General features: G+C 45.5%; 1 protein-coding gene across 2 annotated transcripts in view; it reads left to right on the top strand.

The window, feature by feature from the left end:
* Nucleotides 1-16942, top strand: part of LOC134602028 (beta-1,4-galactosyltransferase 4-like) — a 35306-nt gene extending 18364 nt beyond the window's left edge. The window contains exons 3-7 of one of the 2 annotated variants that reach the window (XM_063446533.1): nt 7830-8062; nt 9338-9525; nt 10937-11059; nt 11845-11949; nt 16745-16942. In XM_063446533.1, the coding sequence (XP_063302603.1) occupies nt 7830-8062; nt 9338-9525; nt 10937-11059; nt 11845-11949; nt 16745-16880 (785 nt within the window). In that variant the 3' untranslated portion in view covers nt 16881-16942. The remainder of the gene's footprint in view (nt 1-7829; nt 8063-9337; nt 9526-10936; nt 11060-11844; nt 11950-16744) is intronic. The other variant, XM_063446541.1, reaches the window with a different exon arrangement.
* The last annotated feature ends 7444 nt before the right edge of the window (nt 16943-24386 follow it).

Here is a 24386-nt window from a genome sequence, read left to right as displayed (position 1 = left end):
TGGCGGGTCACCGGAGAAGTGTCGTGGCTTTCTGAACCAGATTAGCATCCATTTCGAATTACAACCCCGCTCTTATCCTACAGATAGAGCGAAGGTTGGATTTGTTATTACTTTACTCATTGAGAAAGCTCTGAGATGGGCCAATCCTTTATGGGAGAATGATAATCCACTAGTCTATAATTATAATGCCTTTGTAGCTGCGTTTAGAAGAACTTTTGACCCTCCTGGTAGAAAGGTCAATGCAGCTAGATTACTGTTGCGCCTTAGACAGGACAATCGAACACTTGTGGATTATGCACTAGAGTTCAGGTCCTTGGCGGCAGAAGTTAAGTGGAACGAACAGGCTTATATAGATGTGTTTCTGAATGGGTTATCAGATATAATTCTTGACGAGGTCGCTACTAGAGAACTCCCTGAGAATTTGGAGGATTTAATTTCTTTTATATCTCGTATTGATGAACGCTTAAGAGAGAGGCAGAACACTCGAGATAGGACCCGTAGACCCTCCTTTAAACTAGCGCCTACCTTTCAAAATTCTGAGTTCGAGGACTTACGTATTCCTGAACCTATGCAGATAGGCAGTACTCATCTCACAGAGAGGGAGAGACAGTACAGGAGAAGGGAGGGTTTATGTATGTATTGTGGAGTCAGAGGTCATTTACGCCTAAATTGTCCCAATCGTTCGGGAAACGCTCGCACCTAAGTTTCTCTAGAGGACAGGCCTTGGGTGTTTCTACTTTGTCCTCTATTCACAACTACAAAGAGCTCAGGCTTCTGTTACCCGTTTCTTTAAAGTGGGAAAAGGGAGTAGTTAAGACTATGGCACTAATCGATTCTGGAGCTGCTGAGAGCTTTATAGATCAGGGTTTTGCTGCCAAGCATGCTATTCCATCCCAGTTAAAAGAGACACCACTGGCTGTTGAGGCCATCGATGGTAGACCGTTACGTGAGCCTGTTATTTTCCATGAGACCATACCGATTAACTTAACTGTTGGCATCCTACATAGAGAGGACATATCCTTACTGCTCATTTCTTCTCCGTCTATTCCCATAGTACTGGGGTACTCCTGGTTGAGGAGACATAATCCTATTATTAATTGGGAGTCAGGGGAGATAGTTTCGTGGGGACAGAATTGTCAAGAAAAATGCTTGCGGAAGGTCTTACCTCTCGGATTAACCAACACATCGGCTAACTCTGACAATCCTACAGAGACACAAATTCCGCCTCAGTATCTAGATTTAAAGGCAGTATTTGACAAAAAGAAAGCCGATACCTTACCTCCACACAGGTCCTTTGATTGCAAAATTAACCTACTCCCTGGTACCATGCCCCCCAGAGGTCATGTATACCCATTATCTACGAAAGAGAACTCAGTTCTAGAGGAGTATATTCACGAGAATCTAGACAAGGGATTCATTAGGAGGTCCTCCTCCCCTGCCGGGGCTGGATTTTTTTTTGTTAAAAAGAAGGATGGTTCTTTGAGACCTTGTATTGATTATCGAGGCCTAAATAAGATAACCATTAAAAATGCCTACCCGATTCCCTTGATCACCGAACTCTTCGATCGTTTGAAGGGTTCTACAATTTTCACCAAGTTAGACCTCAGAGGGGCATATAACTTGGTGAGAATCCAGCAGGGACATGAGTGGATGACGGCATTCAATACTCGCTATGGCCACTATGAATATACGGTTATGCCTTTTGGGTTATGCAATGCACCAGCTGTATTCCAAGATCTGATAAATGAGGTTCTTAGGGAATTTCAGCAAGAGTGCGTCATTGTGTACCTAGATGATATACTTATACATTCTAGTGAGATTGAGACTCATCACAAGCAAGTCAGGAGGGTTTTGCACAAGCTTCTTCAGCATGGCTTGTACTGCAAGTTGGAGAAATGTAGCTTTGATCAAACCCAGGTAACCTTTCTCGGCTATGTGATCTCTGGGGAGGGATTCAAGATGGATCCGGATAAACTCCAGTCCATTCTAGAGTGGCCTTTACCTAAAGGACTTAAAGCCGTACAGAGATTTATTGGTTTTTCTAATTATTATAGGCGCTTTATTAAGGGCTATTCTTCAATTATCGCACCTATCACTAATATGACCAAACAGGGGGCTGATACTAAGAATTGGACTACTGAAGCTCTTCTTGCGTTCAAAACTCTCAAGGAGCTTTTCGCTTCCGCTCCAATTTTAGTTCACCCCGACACTTCCCTGCCTTTTCTGCTTGAGGTAGACGCATCAGAGACTGGTTTAGGTGCTGTCCTATCTCAAAGGTTGGGTGTTGACAAACCATTACATCCATGTGGATTTTTCTCTAAAAAATTGTCCGGTACTGAGAGCAGATATGACATTGGTGACAGAGAATTACTGGCGGTTATCAAGGCTTTGAAAGAGTGGAGACATTTATTGGAAGGTACTTTACATCCTGTTACCATTCTAACAGACCACAAAAATTTGTCTTATATCGGAGAGGCCAAGCGTCTGTCCTCCAGGCAGGCTCGTTGGTCGTTGTTTCTTACCCATTTCAATTACGTTCTGACTTACAGACCTGGCTCAAAGAATTCTAAAGCCGATGCGCTATCTCGCCAATTTGAGCCTTCTGCTTCAGTTGAACCACTTGTGTCCTCCATTGTACCCAAATGCAATATTATTGCTAATACCAGTCTTAAAATTCATTCTCCGCTACTTGACCAGATCTTGAAGTCACAACATCTAGCTCCCGGAGACACTCCTGAGGGAAGAAACTTTGTTCCTCCTGAACTTCAACTGGACCTCTTACAATGTTTTCACGAAAGTAAAATAGCTGGGCATCCTGGTATTCGCAAGACATACTCTCTGATATCCAAGGATTTCTGGTGGCCTTCACTTCGAAAAGATATTGAGGAGTTCGTCGCAGCTTGTGAGACTTGTGCCAAGACTAAACTACCTCATGCTTCTCCATGTGGCCTGTTACACCCCTTGGACATTCCTGAGAAACCTTGGTCCTGTTTGTCCATAGACTTTATCGTTGATTTACCTGCTTCCAAGAGACAGACTGTTATTCTCACGGTGGTGGATAGATTTACTAAGATGGCCCATTTCGTGCCATTACCTAAACTTCCGACTTCTCCTGAATTGGCGGAGATTTTTGCGAGAGAGGTTTTTCGCCTACATGGGATTCCTTCGGAGATTGTTTCTGATAGAGGTTCTCAATTTGTCTCACGTTTCTGGAGATCCTTTTGTTCTCAAATGGGTATCAAATTGAACTTCTCCTCTGCCTATCACCCTCAGTCTAACGGAGCTGCTGAACGTACCAATCAAAAGATCGAACAGTATCTGCGATGCTTTGTTTCCGAACACCAGGACGATTGGGTCGGTCTGATTCCTTGGGCGGAGTTCGCACACAATAACCTTGTTTGTGATTCAACTCGCTCTAGCCCTTTCTTCATGAACTATGGCTTTCATCCTTCGATTTTTCCTTCGGTTTCCTCTTCTCAGGGGATACCGTCGGTTGATGATCATGTCGCCAACCTGAAGAAATTATGGGATCAGACTCGGCAAATTCTGTTACATAGTTCTTCATTGTTCAAGAAACACGCTGACAAGCATAGAAGAGCGGCTCCTGTTTTTGTTCCTGGGGATAGGGTATGGTTGAGTACTAAGAATATTCGCCTAAAAGTTCCATCTATGAAATTTGCTCCTCGCTACATAGGTCCTTACAGGGTTCTCACTCGTATCAACCCGGTTGCGTATCGCCTTGCTCTGCCACCTGCCTTACGCATTCCTAACTCTTTTCATGTCTCCTTGTTGAAACCCCTTATTTGCAACAAATTCTCCTCTAAGGTCTCCTCGCCTCGTCCTGTTCAGGTGGAGGGTCGGGAGGAGTACGAGGTCAGCTCCATCATTGATTCCAGAATTTCAAGGGGAAAATTGCAATATCTGGTCAACTGGAGGGGATATGGTCCTGAGGAGAGGAGTTGGGTACCTCAGGAGGACGTTCATGCTTCTCGTCTTCGCAGAGCATTTCACCTCCGCTTCCCATCTCGCCCCGGTTCCTTCCGCCCGGTGGGCGTATCTGAGAGGGGGGGTACTGTCAGGGTACCTGAGGCCTCTACCTCTAAGGGAGGTAGAGACTTGGTGGTTTGCCCGTCCAGGCGAGCTGTTTCCTTCGTTCCTCGCGGTTCATCCAGTCACTTAAACACCGGCCGCGAGGAATCCACGTCCTTTTCTAGCGGGACGCTCAATACGTGACGTCATGACGCTATCACGAGCGACCTGTCACTCAAGTGTCCGATATCCAATCGGTACTTGTCAGAGGCGTGATTACCATCCAGAGCCAGGGTATTTAAGCTTACTTCTCACTTCAGCTCATTGCCCTGTCGTGGTTCTAGCTTGTCTAGTCACTCAGTGCTCTGGTATTCTAGTTTGCTCTATTTGGTTTTGACTCGGCTTGTTGTACTACCCTGCTTCTCTGTTATCCCTTGACCCGGCTTGTCTCTCGCTTATCTGTCTTCTCGTTCCCTCGACCTCGGCTTGTCTCTGACTATTCTCTATTACTCTCGGTACGTTAGTCCGGCCATTCTAAGGCCCGGTATACGTACCTTTCCTCTCTTTGTACTCTGCGTGTTGGATCCCTGTCCCGATCCTGACACCCACAAAATATACTAGCAGTAACTTCCGGCTCCATCAGAGACTATGACCAGCAGACAGGTGACCCCAATTAAGTTGACAAACTGCTTGCAAACGTTTTGACTACTTATCCTGGGTGGGCGCTAGTGCTGTAGTACTTATGGTGCTTCGAGTATTCCTTTCAAATTTACATTGAAATAGAATTACATTAGTTTAGTCTATGTATCAGAAGAACTGCACCAAAAAAATCATAGATTAAGAGTCTCCTGCGTCTCTAATTATGCCATGATTTATCTGCAAAGTAGTCATAATTATTACTTTTTGCAGTAAAACCTTGTGTTTCAAAATGTTACATTTGATTATGGATACATTGTGCTATAGTAAAAACCAAAACAGTGAAATAAAAAATGTATCCAAATTTTTTTAATAAAATGCATACATTCGGGGGGAGCCTAACCTTGAGCCGAAGCGGACGCCATCTCGCATCGCTCCGATAGCAAAACTGAAAAAACTGCGGGTTTTCGGGGGACTCACCCCACAAATGCTCGCATAAACACCGGCACACTCTACTGAGCACACCAAGAGACGCCACATGCCGTTTCTACACACCGCTAAAGCAAAACGACAAAAGCGGAGGCCTGGGGCCTACAGATCACCCACAAGCCTAGACCTATCTGCATTAATTGACTGCCTGGAGCCCCTGGAGGACTCAGACAGTGAGGCTTACCTGTCCACTCCCCTCCATAACCGGACACCAATCATGGGGCGACGGACACAGAGGCAGAACCAGGAAAGACCCTCTGGGACCAGAGAAATAGGGTCAATGCTCCAGCAGCAGCCACTGACCAAAATGGCGGCGACAGCGGGACCCGAGAATGTGCCTGACTGCTCAGAAGGGACACAACCTGCCCTGACACGGAGGGATCGGCCCCGGTCACACAACGTGACTTTCGTAACCTGATCACGGAGATAAAAGGCATACTAGCAGCCGATGTGGCAGGGATAAAAGCGGACCTACAAGCTGTAACAGACAGGGTAGCAACATCTGAGGGCGACATCACTGACCTCAAGAGGGGCCCGTCGACCCTATCGGACACTGTCTTCACCCTACAAGCGACGCAACAAGCCCTACCACTCCACTACACAGCCCTAGACGACAGGTCACGGCGCAATCACCTGAAAATAAGGGGCATACCCGACCCGATCACACCCGAAGAGCTCCCTCACTATATACGGAGGATGGTGGCCACAGTGCTTCCACCAAACCAAGCAAAGAAGTTTTCCCTAGATGGGATATACCGACTGCCAATCTCGGGAAAAGCTCAGGCGCCAGTGACAAGAGACGTCATAGTCCGCTGCTCTACAGCACAAGATAAACAATCCCTGCTGACAGCACTACAGGGCAAGTCACCTCTAACATTTGAAGGCTCCTCACTCTCCTTCTACCAAGATCTTACCAGGGCTACTCTGCAATGGAGAAGATCTTTGAATCCTGTAACCAACCGGCTCCGATCGGCCGGAATGGAATATCACTGGAGATCACCCAGGTTCCTGGCAGTGTCGCATGAGGGGACTATACACAAAATATCTACACCGGCCGAAGCTCCACAATTTTTACTGAAACTGGGACTGACTGACCCGAATACGGACCCTGCACAACGAACCAACCCGCAGGCACAAAACCCACAGAGAACTGTCCCCTCCACTTCTGGGAAGATCCCGACCTCCTCACCTGGGACTTGAATACAGAGGATATGGACAGCTGCAAAGCTGTAGTCCGAACTCTTTGTGTGTAGTTTAACTGTGCTTACTAATTTTCAACCCACAGAGAACTGTCCCCTCCACTTCTGGGAAGATCCCGACCTCCTCACCTGGGACTTGAATACAGAGGATATGGACAGCTGCGAAGCTGTAGTCCGAACTCTTTGTGTGTAGTTTAACTGTGCTTACTAATTTTCATATTCTGTTTCATTATCCATATTTTAGACTGTTGTATGGCTAGACATAATACATGGATCTGATCTAGCTCAGCTAGTTAAATGGAGCCCATCCACCCGTTGATAGAAGCTCCGGCTTCTAGTAGACAGGGCACTCACCCATTTAGTACGGGGATTGCACCCACAATCCCCCCCCCCACTGCCCCCTTGGTGGGGTACTTTTAGAAGGCAGCTGTACCACTCACCTGACCCTTAGTCACAATAAAATGTACATTAGCTATGTCGCTGTTCTCCCAAAGCTACTATGCTCTCATGTTCCAATGTCAAAGTTTGGTTGTCACACTCTTGACCAGTTTGTCATCTCAAGACTTAAGTTGTCACCTGTAATATATCTTATATGCCCCATGTCCCCTCTTTGTTTCTGTACCCAACCATGCGCTGACATAACAAAAAAGAAAATATCAATAAAAACTGATTGTCAAAAAAATGCATACATTTGCATACAATGCAAAAATGCATACAATGCATACATTCATTAAAACCTCTGTTCCTTTATTGTTTATTGTTCTAATACACAAAAGGTAGACATAACCTACATTTTTGTGTATGAATTACCATTTGAAAAATGTTAACTTTTTAAAAAAAAATCTTTATTCAATGTTTTCCCCATCAGAAACCCCAACCAAATGTATTTTTCAAAAACCCTGCAATATACGCCCGATTAGATTATCGCCCCCAGAAGTTAGAAAACATTTTATTTGCCTTCTCTCCCCCAACGTGCCAGACTGACCCCATCCACGTGCCTCCTTTGGCTGAGGTCAGCAATGATCTCAGCCAATCCAATCTTACCCATAGGAAAGCATTGTGTTGCAAGTGGGCATGTGCCAATCGGCATTTCCTCATAGAAATCGACTCAATGTATCTCAATTGGGAATGCTCAATGTGCAGAGCATAGAGGCACTGAACATTGGTCCTGCAATCTTTGCAGGACCGAACCCAGGAAATGCCACTAGTGACTGTCAAAGTTGGCCATAGGAGGCATTGTAAACACTGCCATTGTTCAGGAAAGGCAGCATTTACACTGCTCAGCCTGCAGGGACAATCCCTTTGCCTAATAACCAATATATTAAGCTGTAGTGGTCCTGGTACTTAGCGTGTCCCTTTCAGAAATGTCCATATTATCTTTTTCTATACCAGGGATGACTACAATCGGCGCCCTTGATGTTTATGAGCCACAATTTTCAGATACAGCTCTCTAATGTTGTATTGTCTCCCCTGCAGAGGGTGCTACAAAGTTCTCCTTTGACCCTGCTCTAACTCTAGAGCAAGTGAGTACGAAGAACCCTTCAGTGGAATACGGTATGTATCGTCCAGAGAGCTGCCAGGCGCAGCAAAAAGTGGCCATAATAATTCCATTTAGAAACCGGGAGAGGCACCTTCTCTATATGCTCAATCACCTACACCCATTCCTACAGAGGCAGCAGTTGGAGTATGGAATCTATATCATTCACCAGGTACACCCACCCATCAGATGTGTTAGAAAAGGTAGATAAAGACTGATCCATGAATGAAGGGTCCTCACAATATCTCTTAAGGTATTAACAATGAGATCTGAGCTCGGGGTTCAACATTCCAAAATGTTTAGTTTTATGTTAGTACATTAGTCTGAACAAATCAACACGATATAATAACTGGGTTAAGATAAGGTGTAACAGTGAACAAAGGGAAAGCGTCAGAGGCCTCCAGGCACTATAACCACTTCAAGGAATTGAAGTAGTTATAGTGCATAGAGTGCCCTTTCATATTTTTTTTCTATAAATGTATTTTGTGTAATTGTGTGTCTGTAAATCAGGGGTAGTCTATCTTTTAATAACTACCGCCCGTTTATGTATCTTTTTTGATGGCAAAATTTTCTTACCACCAACCGGTGCAGCATTAACTACATTTTTTAGCGCAAGTGCAAAATATTGTTTTAGAAAGGATGTTTCTAAAAAAAAAAAAAATTAATTACAGGTATCTTAGCTGCTTAAATTGTATAAAAAGAAAACAATAAATAAAAACAATAAAATAGAAAAAAAATCTTTTTTCCTTTTTCTGCTGTCTTAAAATTTTCTTCCTTTTCCTTTTCTTTCCCATTTTCCTTTCTTCTCCTCTCTTCTCCTTCCTTATTGCAACCATCAGCAGGAAGGCTGAACTAGGTAGCCCACTTTATTATTAGCCTACATCAAAAAATAAAACAGAAAAAAGGAAAATCTATATATAAGGGGTCCCTTTTCCTTTCTCTTTATTCTCTCCTTCCTTTACTTCTTTTCCTATTCTTTATTTATTTTATGTAAACCAAAAATAACAGAACTTGGCTTGCCAAAGGAAAATATCAGCCAGTCTAAAAGCCATGCTTCTTCCTGTCCCTGCTTTCACATCGAGTGCATCAGCTCCCTATCTCGCCCGGCATGTTACATCATCATGCACCAGTCCGTCCTGGTGAGGAGTGTAGCCACGCACCCATTTCCTTTTAGCCATTGCGAGAGATTTAGTCAACAAAAGCGTTCACGCAATGCATGTTGGGTGTTTTTGTAAGGTCTCTCTCGATGGCTGGAGGCTGGCGCACGCCTGCGTAGAGCATGTGCCAGAGAACCGAGGGACATGGATAAAAAGCCCCACCGCCCACCATAAAAGCTTGAATCATCCGCTAGTGGGCGGTAGCAACCAGGTTGACAAACACTGCTGTAATTGAAGGATAAAACGGGGTTACCATGAGTTACAGGTAAATGCTTTGTTTTGTGTTTCAGGCACGGAATGAAAAGTTCAATCGAGCCAAGTTGTTGAATGTGGGATATTTGGAGGCATTAAAGGAAATGCAATGGGACTGCTTTATATTCCACGACGTGGACCTTCTCCCAGAAAATGATTTCAACCTGTACCTCTGTGACACTGAACCCAAGCAGCTGGTGGTAGTAAGAAACACCACTAACTACAAGTAGGGGAAAGACCATATTGTATCTCTGAAAACCTGCCATTATTAATAACATTGTCTTCCTCTGTGATGTAGTTCCTCCGTGGTCATATTAGAGTTGTAGACAGTAAGACTTTGATGTGTTAATTATAAAAATGGAGAGAAATATTAATAATGTGAAATAACCAAGGATAGATGTAAGTGTTGACGGTATTTAAATATGTCCTGAGCTATTGAGATGAGCTCAATGGATTCTTCACCTACAGCTGTTTGTCTCACAATTTGATTTGCTTTACCTACAGCTGTTCGTCAACCGATCAGAGTGCATCTCCTGGCAAGTCTCACTCATGGTGGGCTTGACTGGTGAAAACATAACTGGGGATCCATGTGATTAGTTGGGTTTAAAACTGCAGAGGCTCATGTTACAAAATAATATTTATTTAGAGCAGAAAACAAGGTTCTGTCAGTAAAATAGAGTTTATGATGAATTAATCTGAAAAAGTAGCTCTCATGCCTTCTTTTCTGTCCAGTTTGCATATGAAAGATGGGTTACCTGGTGTATAATTCCATGTGTTTAGGTAATCAATTATTCTAGCATTATGTAAAGATGGCATTTAAAGGGATACTCTAAGCTTTAAAACTATTTTAGCTCAATTATGTAATTTACGTGTATAAATCATGCCCCTGCAATCTCACTGCTCAATTCTCTGCCAGAATTCTGTTTATGCAGCCCTAACCACACCTCTCACTGACACAACCTGCATGTATAACATAATTTCATTTTCAATCAGATCTTAAAGCACAGTGTGTTTACTTTAAAAGTTCGTATCTCCTGCTCTGTTAATTGAACTTTAATCACACACAAGAGGCTCCTGCAGACTCTAGCAATCTATTAACAGAGCAAGAGACAATAACAATTCTAATTTAAACAGAATTTGCCATAAAGGAAGTTTAAACATTAGATCTCTCTTCACAAGACGTTAGTAGGGAGTCTGTGTAAGCCACACGCAGGGAGGTGTGGCTATGGCTGTATAAACAAAGATTTAACTCATAAATGGCAGAGAACAGAGCAGTGAGACTGCAGGAACATGTATACACCAAAAGCTAAAGTTGTTTTGATTCTTAGAAAAGCCCTTCAATTTACTATTGAATTAAATAAAGTTGTGTGTAACATGACAAGTATACTTTGAGTGCATTCAATTTAGCCATTGTGTAGTCTGCATGTCAGAAGCGTTTGTATATTCATATTCTTCCAATTTGTAAAACCCAAAAAAGAGAAAATCTGTGTCAAATGCTTGATACTCCAGAAATATTTTGTTAAACATGACCTGCTAGTGCCACTAGAGACCATAAAATAATTTACAGTTTTGAGAAATTGGTATGATTAGGTTTTTTTTTCCTCTGCACTAAGAAACATTTTTATTTTCTCTTTTAGTGTTTATTATAAGTACTATTTCGGTGGTGCGACTGCATTGACCCAACACCAGTTTGCCAAAGTGAACGGATATTCCAACAATTACTGGGGATGGGGAGGGGAAGATGATGATCTGCGTAAACGGTAAAGGTTTGGACCAGTGAAAATGGTGACGCCTCAAAATTGTAGCACAAATCATAGTGTGACAAGTGTTTAAACATGAGTGGGCTGCATTCACATCTTCGGCTGTCCACTTATAATTACCAAGTTCTTTTACTAACTTTGTGGACGACTGTTTTTGACTGTTTTGCCGTGCTCTGAAAGGCTATTTGACCAATATAGTTCAATGCACAATAACCTGAGGAGAAACTCACTGGTCATCAAATAGTATAAGAATATCGGCATTTGCTCCCCATTACTCTGCTCTAATTAACGTACCAATAGCTCCTTCTGTTCATTCACACTTTTCAGCAGTGGTACATTCACACTCTTCGATGGTTCCTTCACACTCTTCGATGGTTGATTAACAACCTTCGATAGTTAACTTGCACACCCATCAATAGTTAATTCACACCCTTCAATGGTTCATTAACAACCTTCGATAGTTAACTTACACACCCATAAATAGTTCATTTATACTCAATTGTACGATCAGGTGGCAGCAGCTCCAGCTCATTCTAAGATGGTATGAGAGTCATAAATGTAGAGGCGCTGGGGACTTGTACCTTCATGTCACTAACCCAGTTTGCCCTTCACTGGACCCAGTATGACTACACCATGGGAAAAGTCACTGGTATGGTCTTCACCTGCATTCAGCCACATGGCCTTAGCCTTCAGCAATCATCTCCAATGTTTTATACATTATATAAGAGATTACCGTATATGATGCAATAAACTGACATTTTACAGTTGTTCACATTTATTTCCAGGGTTATATTACATAAAATGAAAGTGGTTAAACCTGCACAGGATATTGCCAAATACACCATGATTATGCACAAACGGGACAAGGGCAACGAAGTGAACTCCAAGAGGTGGGTATACTGGCTCTGGGTTATTTACAGAAAGGACGGGATTACACATGAATGGCACAATGTCTGTATTTGGAGATTGTAAGGTCATACCTGAAAAATTGCAATTATTATTAAAATTAATCAATCCTTAAAGGGACGCTATAGCCACCAGAACAACTACAGAGAAAATGCAGTGTTTACATTATAGCCATGGGATACCTCCACTGGCCACTCCTCAGATGGCTGCTAGAGGTGCTTCCTGGAGCACAATGTGCAGCACTGACATTCAGTGTCTCAGCCCTCTGCATGAAGACACTGAATTCTCCTCATATAGATGCATCGATTCAATGGTTCTCCATGAGGGAATGCTGATTGGCCAGGGCTGTGTTTGAATCATGCTGGCTCTGCCCCTGATCTGCCTCCTTGACAGTTTCAGCCAATCCTATGGGAAAGCATTGTAACTGGCTCACAGAATCACTTGTGATGATGTCAGGTATGCAGGCAGGTCAGAGGCAGAAGGAACAGCTGCAGACTTGAACACAAGTAAGATTTTACTATATTTATGGAGGCAAGGGGGGTGGACCGGGGATAGATGTGGTTTTAACACTATATGTTTGTGTTCCCTATAGTGTTCCTTTAATTTGGCCCATCCAACACCTTCCAAGTTGTGATATAACAGGGCTTTCTGATGTTCTTCAGATCTCCTCATCTTCAGATCACACCTCTTTAACTACATGAGGGAGGAAAGTGACACCTGGAGGGGAGGAGGGAGAGAAGAAAGCAAGGGACACATGGAGGGGAGGGGGAGAGAGAGGAAATGGACACATGGGGGGAGGGGTGAGAAAGGGAGGAAAGGGACACCTGGAGGGGAGGGGGGAGAGATGGAAGAAAGGGACACGTGGAGGAGAATGGGAGAGAGAGAAAGGGATATCTGGTGGGGAGGGGGAGAGAAGAAAGTAAGGGACACATGGATGGAAGGGGGAGAGAGAGAGGAAAGGGACACATGGAGGGGAAAAGGAGTGAGGAGGGGACACATGGAGGGGAGTGGTGAGAAAGGAAGCAGGGGAGGGGGGAGAAAGGGACACCTGCAGGGGAGGGGGGAGAGGGAAGAAAGGGACATATGGAGGGGAAGGGAGAGAGAGAGGAAAGGGACACATGGAGGGGAGGGGGGAGAGAGGGAGGAAAGAGACATCTGGAGGGGAGGGGGAAGATAGGGAAGAAAGGGACACATGGAGGGGAGGGGCAGAGAGGGAAGAAAGGGACACATGGAGGGGAGGGGCAGAGAGAGGAAAGGGACACATGGAGGGGAGGGGCAGAGAGGGAAGAAAGGGACACATAGAGGGGAGGGGCAGAGAGAGGAAAGGGGCACATGGAGGGGAGGGGGAGAGAGGGAAGAAAGGGACACATAGAGGGGAGGGGGAGAGAGAGGAAAGGGACACATGGAGGGGAGGGGGGAGAGAGGGAAGAAAGGAACCAATGGAGGAGAGGGGGGATAGAGGTAAGGGACACATGGAGGGGAGGGGGATAGAGAGGAAAGGGACACATGGAGGGGAGGGCGGAGAAAGTGACACCTGGAAAGGAGGGAGGAAAGGTACACATGAAGGGGAGGGGGGAGATAGGGAGGAAAGAGACATCTGGAGGGGGAGGGGGGAGAGAGGGAGGAAAGAGAGATCTGGAGGGGGAGGGGGGAGAGAGGGAGGAAAGAGACACGTGGAGGGGAGTGGGGAGAGAGGGGAAAGGGACACATGGAGGGGAGGGGCAGAGAGGGGAAAGGGACACATGGAGGGGAGGGGGGAGAGAGAGGAAAGAGACACATGGAGGGGAGGGGGGAGAGAGGGAAGAAAGGAACCAATGGAGGAGAGGGGGATAGAGGTAAGGGACACATGGAGGGGAGGGGGATAGAGAGGAAAGGGACACATTGAGGGGAAAAGGAGTGAGGAAAGGGACACATGGAGGGGAGTGGTGAGAAAGGGACACCTGCAAAGGGGGGGGAGAGGGAAGAAAGGGACATATGGAGGGGAGGGGCAGAGAGGGGAAAGGGACACATGGAGGGGAGGGGGGAGAGAGGGAAGAAAGGGACACATGGAGGGGAGGGGCAGAGAGAGGAAAGAGACACATGGAGGGGAGGGGGGAGAGAGGGAAGAAAGGAACCAATGGAGGAGAGGGGGATAGAGGTAAGGGACACATGGAGGGGAGGGGGATAGAGAGGAAAGGGACACATTGAGGGTAAAAGGAGTGAGGAAAGGGACACATGGAGGGGAGTGGTGAGAAAGGGACACCTGCAAGGGGGAGGAAAGTGACACCGGGAGGGGAGGAGGGAGAGAAGAAAGCAAGGGACACATGGAGGGGAGGGGGAGAGAGAGGAAATGGACACATGGGGGGAGGGGTGAGAGAGGGAAGAAAGGGACATATGGAGGGGAGGGCGGAGAAAGTGACACCTGGAAGGAAGGGGGAGATGAGGGAGGATAGGGACACATGAAGGGGAGGGGGGAGAGAGGGAATAAAATGGACACCTGGAGGGGGAAATGAGGGAGGAAATGACATCTGGAGGGGAGGGGGGAGAGAGGAAAGAAGGGGACACATGGCGGGGAGGGGGGGAGAGAGGAAAGGGACACATGGAGGGGAGGGGGAAGAGAGGGAGGAAAGAGTCATCTGGAGGGGAGGGGGAAGATATGGAAGAAAGGGACACATGGAGGGGAGTGGGGAGAGAGGGGAATGGGACACAGGCATGGGGAATGACGGGGGAAAGGAACACATGGAGGGGAGGGGTGAAAGAGGGAGGAAAGGGACACTTTGAAGGGAGGGCGGAGAAAGTGACACATGGAGGGGAGGAGGGAGAGAGGAAAGGGACACATGGAGGGGAGGGGGATAGAGGGTAGGGGGGTAGAGAGAAGAAAATGGACACAGGGAGAGGAGGGCAAAATTAGGGAGGAATGGGACACATGGAGGTGAGGGGTGAAAGAGGGAAGAAAGAGACAAATGGAGTGGTGGGGGGAGAGAGAGACAAAAGGGACACATGGAGGCAGCAATGAGGGAGGAAAGGGACACACGGAGGGGAGGCGGGAGAGAGGGAGGAAGGGGACACATGGAGAGGAGACCTGTAGAGAGGGAATAAAGGGACACATGGAGAGGAGGGGGAGAGAGAGAGGAAAGGCACACATGGAGCGGGGAGAGAGAGGGGAAAGGGACACATGGAGGGGGAAATGAGGGAGGTAAGGGACACCTGGAAGGGAGGTGGGAGAGAGGGAAGAAAGGGACACGTAGGGTGGGGGGGGGAGAGAAGAAAAGGGCCACATGGAGGGGAGGGGGGGGAGAGAGGGAGGAAAGGGACACATGGAGGGGAGGGGGAGAGAGAGAGAGGAAAGGGCCACATGGAGGGGAGGGGGGGAGAGAGGGAGGAAAGGGACACATGGAGGGGAGGGGGGGAGAGAGGGAGGAAAGGGACACATGGATGGGAGGGGTAAGAGAGGGAGAAAAGGGACACATGTAGGGGAGGGGTGAGAAAAGGAGGAAAGGGACACCTGGAGGGGTAAGGGAGAGAGGGAGGTAAGGGACACCTGGAAGGGAGGTGGGAGAGAGGGAAGAAAGGGACACGTAGGGTGGGGGGGGGGGGGAGAAGAAAAGGGCCACATGGAGGGGGGGGGGGAGAGAGGGAGGAAAGGGACACATGGAGGGGAGGGGGAGAGAGAGGAAAGGGCCACATGGAGGGGGGGAGAGGGAGGAAAGGGACACATGGAGGGGAGGGGGGGAGAGAGGGAGGAAAGGGACACATGGAGGGGAGGGGTAAGAAAGGGAGAAAAGGGACACCTGGAGGGGAAGGGGGAGAGATCGAAGAAAGGGACACGTGGAGGAGAGGGGGGGAGACAGACACATGGAGGGGAAAGAGGGAGGAAAGTCTCACATGGAGGAGATGGGGGAATGAGGGAGGAATGGGAGACATGGAGGGGAGGGGTGAAAGATGGACACATGGAGGGGATGGGGAATGAGGGAGGAATGGGACACATGGATGTGAGGGGGAATAAGGGAGGAAAGGGACACATGGATGTGAGGGGGGAATAAGGGAGGAAAGGGACACATGGAGAGGAGGGGGAATGAGACACATGGAGGGGAGAGATGGAGGAAAGGGACATATGGAGAGGAGGGGGGAATGAAACACATGGAGGGGAGAGAGGGAGGAAAGGGAAACATGGAGAGGATGGGGGAATGAGGGAGGAATGGGACACATGGAGGGGAGGGAGGAATGAGATACAATTTTTGCACCGGGGCCCCGTGGTTTGTAGTTACTTCTCTGTCAGCAGTGTAAAAATAAATAAAATCAGCACAAAACATGTGACATACTCACCTGCTTACACTATGGATAGTGCAGGACTAATGTGCTTTGATATGCTGAGTTTACGTGAAAGGGAAACTGACACTTTTCTGGAGATTTCACTATTAAATACAACATTTAAAATCAACTGTGACTTGTTTTAACATTTTTTCCATGTGATTCTCCATTTTCTTCACAATCTTGCTGAGTCCTGGCACAGTCAGGGCACAGAATGCACTGGAGAAGGAGAATAGGAAACATTGTTACTGCTCTCTGCAGTTGTCTATGCTCTATCTGTGCTGTGTTAGACAGGTGTTGATTAATACATTGTTATGTACAATTTTATTGTACGATTTTAAATTTTATAGGAAACTTTATCATTTATCATACATCCTTAAGTGGTTTTATTTTTTTAAATATTTTTAGAAAATAGGGTATATGTAAACATAAAACTAAAAGTCCTACTATGTATTTTATATAGTTTTGTTTGTGTTTTCTATTAAACAGAATGCAGCAATTGAACAGAGTTCCCAAGGTCTTTAAGGCAGATGGGCTGAATTCCTGCTCCTACAAACTGCTATCGATAGAACACAACCCTCTGTACATTAACATTAACGTGGACATTGGACGGCCAAACTCCTAATTTTACCTCTCCGAGAAGGATAGACTACCGGAGGATGTTTCTCAGATTCTTGTATTTGTAAATGTATGTTCTCTGTGCTTGGATCCAGATCTCCTGCCTCCTTCCTACACCATCAGACCTGCCTGAGAACTCTTCCAAAACAGGGTCCCCGATCCCCGACATGGAATATAAGTTTACATTGTTAATGATTTTTCTTTCGTAAGATATTTAAAGCCTCAGTGTAATATTTTTGGATAAGCTTTAACAAAACGATTGCATATTATGAAAAATATCTTAATTTTGTAATATTTTGATTTTTTTTTTTTAAATATATTTTTATACGACATTTTTTGATACTTCAATATTTTGAAAAGAAAATCATTTTAAAAGTTTACTCAACAATATGAAATCATTTGAAAAACTTAATCTAAAAATATTAAATCGAGGCCCATGACATTCACATATTTTCATTATTGTATTTATTGGTGTGATTGAAAGAGGTTGCTACTGCAGTACTTTTTTCATATCCAGTTTGTTTTGGACAGTCTTATACAATCCTATGTAAAATTTTTAGTTGCCCACTTTTTGTTGCTATATACAGGAACCAAGAGATTGAGCAACTTCGGGCGCATATTAGAGCTTGAGGGCTGCACATGGGATCAAAGGGATGATGTTATCCACTTAACCAGGAATTATAGAAAACTGACATGGCATTGCAAATTGCCGAACAAATAGCCAAGCTGAAAAAATAGCTGACTTGTAAAATATTTATAACTTTTCTATTGTGTCTGACAATTTACAATTCCTGTATTTAGTGAACAAGTAAGAGTACAAACCAGAAAGGAGACAAACTGCACCATCAATTGGTAAATGATTTAAAAATGACTTCAGGATCTTGAAAGTATGCAATAAAATGTTTATTACTGTTCTTATGAACGTCCGTGTAAAGTTTAGAGAGAACAGCTGCAATCAAATTCCTTCATTAAAGTGACAGTAACACAATGGAACAAAAAAGACTTATATTGCAGGCACCTTTGGTATATGGATGTTCTATGTCACGAGATGAATGGCACGTTGACTCTGAGTGTACAAGATCTAATTACAGATCACTCACAACTACCCCAAATATTACCAAAAACTTTCTTTAATTAAGAACATTTTTCAACACACATACAGAAAATGAGAAAAAAACTAAACAAAAACCACATAATCCCGACACATAGTTTAACCCCTTAAGGACCAAACTTCTGGAATAAAAGGGAATCATGACATGTCACACATGTCATGTGTCATTAAGGGGTTAAAGGACAACAGTATCCCGGTGGAATAAGTACCGTATTTATCGGCGTATAACACGCACCGGCGTATAACACGCACCTCATTTTTAGAAAGAAATTCCAGGAAATTCCCCCCCCTCCCATAGTATTCCCCCCCTCATCCCATAGTATTCCCCCCTCATCCCATAGTGTTCCCCCCTCATCCCATAGTGTCCCCCCCTTTCCATAGTATTCTCCCCCCCTCCCATAGTATTCCCCCCTCCCATAGTATTCTCCCCCCCTCCCCTCCCATAGTATTCTCTCCCCTCCCATAGTATTCTCCCCCCTCCCCTCCCATAGTATTCTTCCCCCCTCCCCTCCCATAGTATTTCCCCCCTCCCCTCCCATAGTATTTCCCCCCCTCCCCTCCCATAGTATTCCCCCCCCTCCCATAGTATTTCCCCCCCCTCCCCTCCCATAGTGTACTTTCGTCCCCCTCCCCTCCCATAGTGTACTTCCCCCCCCTCCCCTCCCATAGTGTACTTTCCTTCCCCTCCCCTCCCATAGTGTACTTCCCCCCCCTCCCCTCCCATAGTGTACTTTCCTTCCCCTCCCCTCCCATAGTGTACTTTCCTCCCCTCCCCTCCCATAGTGTACTTTCCTCCCCCTCCCCTCCCATAGTGTACTTTCCTCCCCCTCCCCTCCCATAGTGTACTTCCCCCCCTCCCCTCCCATAGTGTACTTTCCTCCCCCTCCCCTCCCATAGTGTACTTTCCTCCCCTCCCATAGTGTACTTTCCTCCCCCTCCCCTCCCCTCCCATAGTGTACTTTCCTCCCCCTCCCATAGTGTACTTTCCTCCCCCTCCCATAGTGTACTTTCCTCCCCCTCCCCTCCCATAGTGTACTTCCCTCCCCCTCCCCTCCCATAGTGTACTTCCCTCCCCCTCCCCTCCCATAGTGTACTTCCCCCTCCCCTCCCATAGTGTACTTTCCTCCCCCTCCCCTCCCCTCCCATAGTGTACTTTCCTCCCCTCCCATAATTACTTGCCTGTCCTGAAGCGTGGGCCGGCTTCACAGCGCGCACCGCGGTGCAGGAACTTTAATTTCAGGTTCCGGTTTCCGGCGGGACTGAAAGGAAGTGTGCACACTATTGTGCACACTTCCTTTCAGTCCCGCCGGAAACCGGAACCTGAAATTAAAGTTCCTGCACCGCGGTGCGCGCTGTGAAGCCGGCCCACGCTTCAGGACAGGTAAGTAATTATGGGATATCGGCGTATAACACGCACCCACGATTTTCCCCCTATTTTCAGGGGGAAAAAGTGCGTGTTATACGCCGATAAATACGGTAATTATCTGTTAGAATATCATTCTCACCTTGCCCGGCTGCAGTAAACTCCCAGAGCAAGTCATGGCCAGGCAGCTTTTACACTGCGCTTCAATAAACCTCAGTAAATCTGTGTATTTTATAAAAAAAAACAAAAACACAACAAAAAACACCTCCTCCTCCACCCCCCCCCCCCAAAAAAAAACCAACGACAGATTTAATTTATGTAGCAGATACTGTATGCTTAAAATATTTTTGCAATGACAGTTTTTCTGCACTGCAAACCTTTTAGACCAATAAATGATATTCAGTTCTCTGTGCTTGGATCCTGGATTAATTAAATACATTTTTTTTTAAAATGTATTTTTATTTTCAGCTACTGTGATTCTCTTGTGGACACAAGATCTTCAGTCTACTTGTTTTTAAAGCCTACCTGAGTTTGTAAAAACATCAGCTAAGGGTGTGTACAAACGGCAAACTTCGTAAAGAAGATTGCAAGATGGTTTAGCGTTGTAGTAACCCCATGTCATTGTCACACCTGTAGGATTGCTGTTTTATCAAGAAAGAGGCAGAAATGCTTACAAATTATTTAAGTACATTTTATTTAAAGATCAAATATAGATCAAATATATCTGTACATGTTATGGGATCGAAGCTTTATTTTAATTGCTGGCTGTATATGTTTCTTTTACCATTTGGGCAGTCTTTATTATTGATTGAATTCTGGACAAGCATTTGCTTGGGTCCCCTGGACCTGATCCCCCACTCCCTGGCATGCATTCACACCCTCTACCCCAATGCAGTGGCTGAACTAAAGTAGAAAGAGCCCTGGTGCAAGATTTATTTTTGGGCCCCCATTTGCAAGGGTGACAAAAAAGTAGATCCCTATCTGTCGTGCAACTCCAACAATGCTTTGACAGCTGGGGCTCTACCATTTTCCCATGCTTGCAAGGTTGTATTTTTTTTTTTTTTGTCAATCTTTCTTTTATTGAGGCAAAAGTTAAATGGGGTACAGAATTAAGAAGAGGGGATGCACAGTATTTGTACAAGGTGGGATCGCTTTAACACAGTAGTACATCTCCTACAAAGGACAGCCTCATTTTATATTTTATATTAAGCAAGCTTTTCAGTAGATCAATAGCACGCATAAAATAACAGTCATAAAAGTAGTTTACACTAAGCGATTGAATCATCAGGAGTTAAATGAATTAAAATATGCTATAATACGAAGTAAGTGAGCCAAGCAATCCTGGTAGGTATAAGTGTGTAGCGAACACGCTAACATGCTAGACTAGTCATGTATACAATAATGGTTAGTGCCCTTAAGCGTTTATGGTTATGCTAAACATAGTAATAACAACCTGGCTAGTCATGCTCATCTAAAGAGAAGTCATAGGAGTTAAACATGAATGCAGGCATAGAACGGTTAACAGTATACTGCAAAGGCCTTGCTTAGCAGTCGTTATCCCTGAAACAAGATTAAAAGGCCAGATTAAGTTTAGTGAGGCTTATACATTGCATATGCACTTTGGTGAACTTAACGCAATAGTAGAATGAGTAACTGCCTGGCTAAAGTTACTATCAGTGTGGTAACATAAGTGTACACTTTGCTAGGCCTTTGGGTTTGGTTATATTTAACAGGTGAAAGACAATGCACTAAAGAAGAAATAATAAGTGGTAGGCTGTGGGATACGTTACAGCAGCCAGTAGGTCAATTATGAGCGTTCAAGTCCTTATGTGGCATATTGGAGCCGCGTAGGTAGTCCAGGTTAACCTGATTAGCCTATGCCCATTCGTGAGGCCGGTTTCAGGCGTTCGGTCAGTGGTGGTGAGGGTTCCTCCTGCACAGCGTCTCGGTTTGCAGCTTGAACCCTGAGATGTAAGTTTGTGCCGCGCTGGTCTATGGGTCTTGGGTCCTTGTTAGGGAGGGTGGTGCCGTCTGCTTGGATGGTCCTGCTGGGAGTTGCAGTGGTGGTCATCCGTGATTTTTGAGGCATGGGGAAGGGTTGTGTGTGGCGAGGGGTTTTCCCCCGGCTCCAGGCGTTATTGAGGGTCGACACCACGTGGCCACAGACTCGGGGACTTCTTGAGGCCGGGTCTTTCCCTTTATGGGCGCTGAGGAAGGCCCAGGTGGTCATCCGCCGCCGGCGGCGGGTGGCTTTCCTGCGGTGTGGTCGGTGTCCCGGAGGTAGTCTCCTGGTGACCCTCGGCCCAGATGGGCATGCCGCCCTTAGCGTTAGGTCGGCCTTGCCCGGGATCTGCCCTCTCCGCCCTCCTGATTTTTCCAGCAGCACCAACCTGCGCGGAGTGGGGGTGAGTTGGACCTCCCTGCTCTCCAATTTCTCCCAGAATCTCCTGAACAGTGCATCTAGGCGCTCGTGCAGGGGTTGTAAGGGTGCAAGCTCGACAGCCTGATCCTCGACCGCCATTTTGCCAGTGTCGGTTTGCCTGTCAGGCCCACATTCTGAGTAGTTGCTAGCGTGTGCAAGCCAAGTTGGTCTGCGGTTCACGATGGTTGTGACCGGGATAACCCCCGCCGGTCCAAAGGGGGGGGGGGGGGAGGCCCGATGCTGCGGGTGCTGCTCGAGTAGATGAGCTGGGAGAGCGGCCGTCTCTCCCCTGCCCTGCACGGTGTAGGCCCCAAGCCTCTGGTCCGATGTCTCTGCGGTCATTTCAGCTTATAAGGTGTCCCCCGGTTCCTCTGCTTCTGTGCTTTTCAGTGAGGTATGTTGGGGTCTAGGTTTGGGCGATTAATCCACCGTATTTTACCAATAATCGGTTCCAGGCTCGGGAGCTCACAGAAAGCATGTCTGTCTGGCTTCCCGGTCAGGCTCCGCCCCCGCAAGGTTGTATTTAGCACTGAGCCCTGTTTGTGTGTAAATGTAAGCATGTTTTTGTATGGAGTATTTTTGTGTGAATGTAGGGGTTCGTTTGTATGTGGTGATGGTGTTTGAATGCAAGCATGCATTTATGTGTAGTGTGGGTTTTAAATGCAGGGGTGTGTTTATATATAATTTTGGGGTCTAACACAGAGGTGTGTTTGTATGTAGTGTTGATGTTTGAATGCTTAGATGTATGCGCAGATAGACATACTGATACACACACACAAAGGCACATACACTGACAGACATACTGACACACACACACCTAAACTGATATACATACTGACACACAGATACCTAAACTGACAGACATACTGACACACACAGATACATACACCGATAGACATACTGACACACACAGATACATACACCGATAGACATACTGACACACACAGATACCTACTGACAGACATACTGACACACAGAGATACCTAAACTGACAGACATACTGACACACACAGATACATACACTGACAGACATACTGACACACACAGATACATACACTGACAGACATACTGACACACACAGATACATACACTGACAGACATACTGACACACACAGATACATACACTGACAGACATACTGACACACAAGCAATATTTACATTTTTAAACCCACCCTCCAGTTTCCTACCTTTTGGCTTCCCAGGAATTCTCCAGCTTAGCTGATTAAGCACCCCTAGCTATTATGAGGGAGGTTGTGGCTGTAGGTCAAACTGGTACAGATCCCTGTTTGAATTTGTGATGAAACTCCCACCAACCAAAAAACGGATGAAAGCAGGAAGACCCCCCTCCACAAGCAGGGCTGTCTCCTCACACTCTTTTTTTCGTTTCTTTTATTGAGACAAAGTAATGTGCATTACAGAAAGGAAAAAGCAAAGTGTCAGGGAGCACGCAGTGCTATGACAATGACACATGGGTTATAGACAATGCAGAGTCATCCGTCAACTTTTTTTTTTCATTTATTTTTTTAACAAGAGTAAAAAAAGCTGACTTAATATGTCAAGTGTGACAGTGTGTATTTCATTTAAAATTTTAGCAGGTGTGCAGGTCTGTAGCAATTGGGGTACAAAAGAGTTGCAAGTATATTTTACCTCCGAGAAATATTGGCCCTTAAGCCTGAGGTTATTACAAGGTTATGGGCCTATGCAATCTTAGGCTAGGTGATAGTGAGGCACAGGAGAGGGAGTGGGTATATAGAGCATGCCATGGTGAGTGGCCCCTGGGTAGTCACGAGTATATAAAAGATAGGTTTCAAATGTATGACCCGGGAGAATGGTTAAATTAAGAATTGTTGAACATCTAAAATCACATGGATTTAAAGATCAGAGACAACATGGGTTTACTTCAGGGAGATCATGCCAAACTAATCTTATTGATTAACTTACTAAAATAATAGATCAGGGTGGTGCAGTAGACATTGCTTACCTAGATTTCAGTAAGGCTTTTGACACTGATGCACATAGAAGGCTTATCAATAAACTGCAATATTTAAGTTTGGATTACAATATTGTTGAATGGGTAAGGCAATGGCTGAGTGACAGGCAACAGAGGGTTGTAGTCAATGGAGTATATTCGAAGCTTGGGCTTGTCACCAGTGGGGTACCTCAGGGATCTGTACTTGGACCCATTCTCTTTAATATTTTTATTAGTGATATTGCAGAAGGTCTTGATGGTAAGGTATGTCTTTTTGCTGATGATAATAAGATATGTAACACAGTTGATGTTCCAGTAGGGATAAGCCAAATGGCAAATTATTTAGGTAAACTAAAAAAATGGTCAGAGTTGTGGCAACTGACATTTAATATGCGTAAGTGCAAGATAATGCATCTTGGACGTAAAAACCCAAGGGCAGAGTACAGAATATTTGATAGAGTCCTAACCTCAACATCTGAGGAAAGGGATTTAGGGGAGATTATTTCTGATGACTTAAAGGTAGGCAGACAATGTAATAGAGCAGCAGGAAATGCTAGCAGACTGCTTGGTTGTATAGGGAGAGGTATTAGCAGTAGAAATAGGGAAATGCTCATGCCAGAACACTGGTGAGATCTCACTTGGAGTATT

Source organism: Pelobates fuscus, chromosome 1, assembly GCF_036172605.1.
Source record: "Pelobates fuscus isolate aPelFus1 chromosome 1, aPelFus1.pri, whole genome shotgun sequence".
In the NCBI taxonomy this organism is placed as follows: Eukaryota; Metazoa; Chordata; class Amphibia; order Anura; family Pelobatidae; genus Pelobates; species Pelobates fuscus.
The sequence above is the reverse complement of the archived record's forward strand: the minus strand, read 5'-3'. Positions and strand labels throughout refer to the sequence as shown.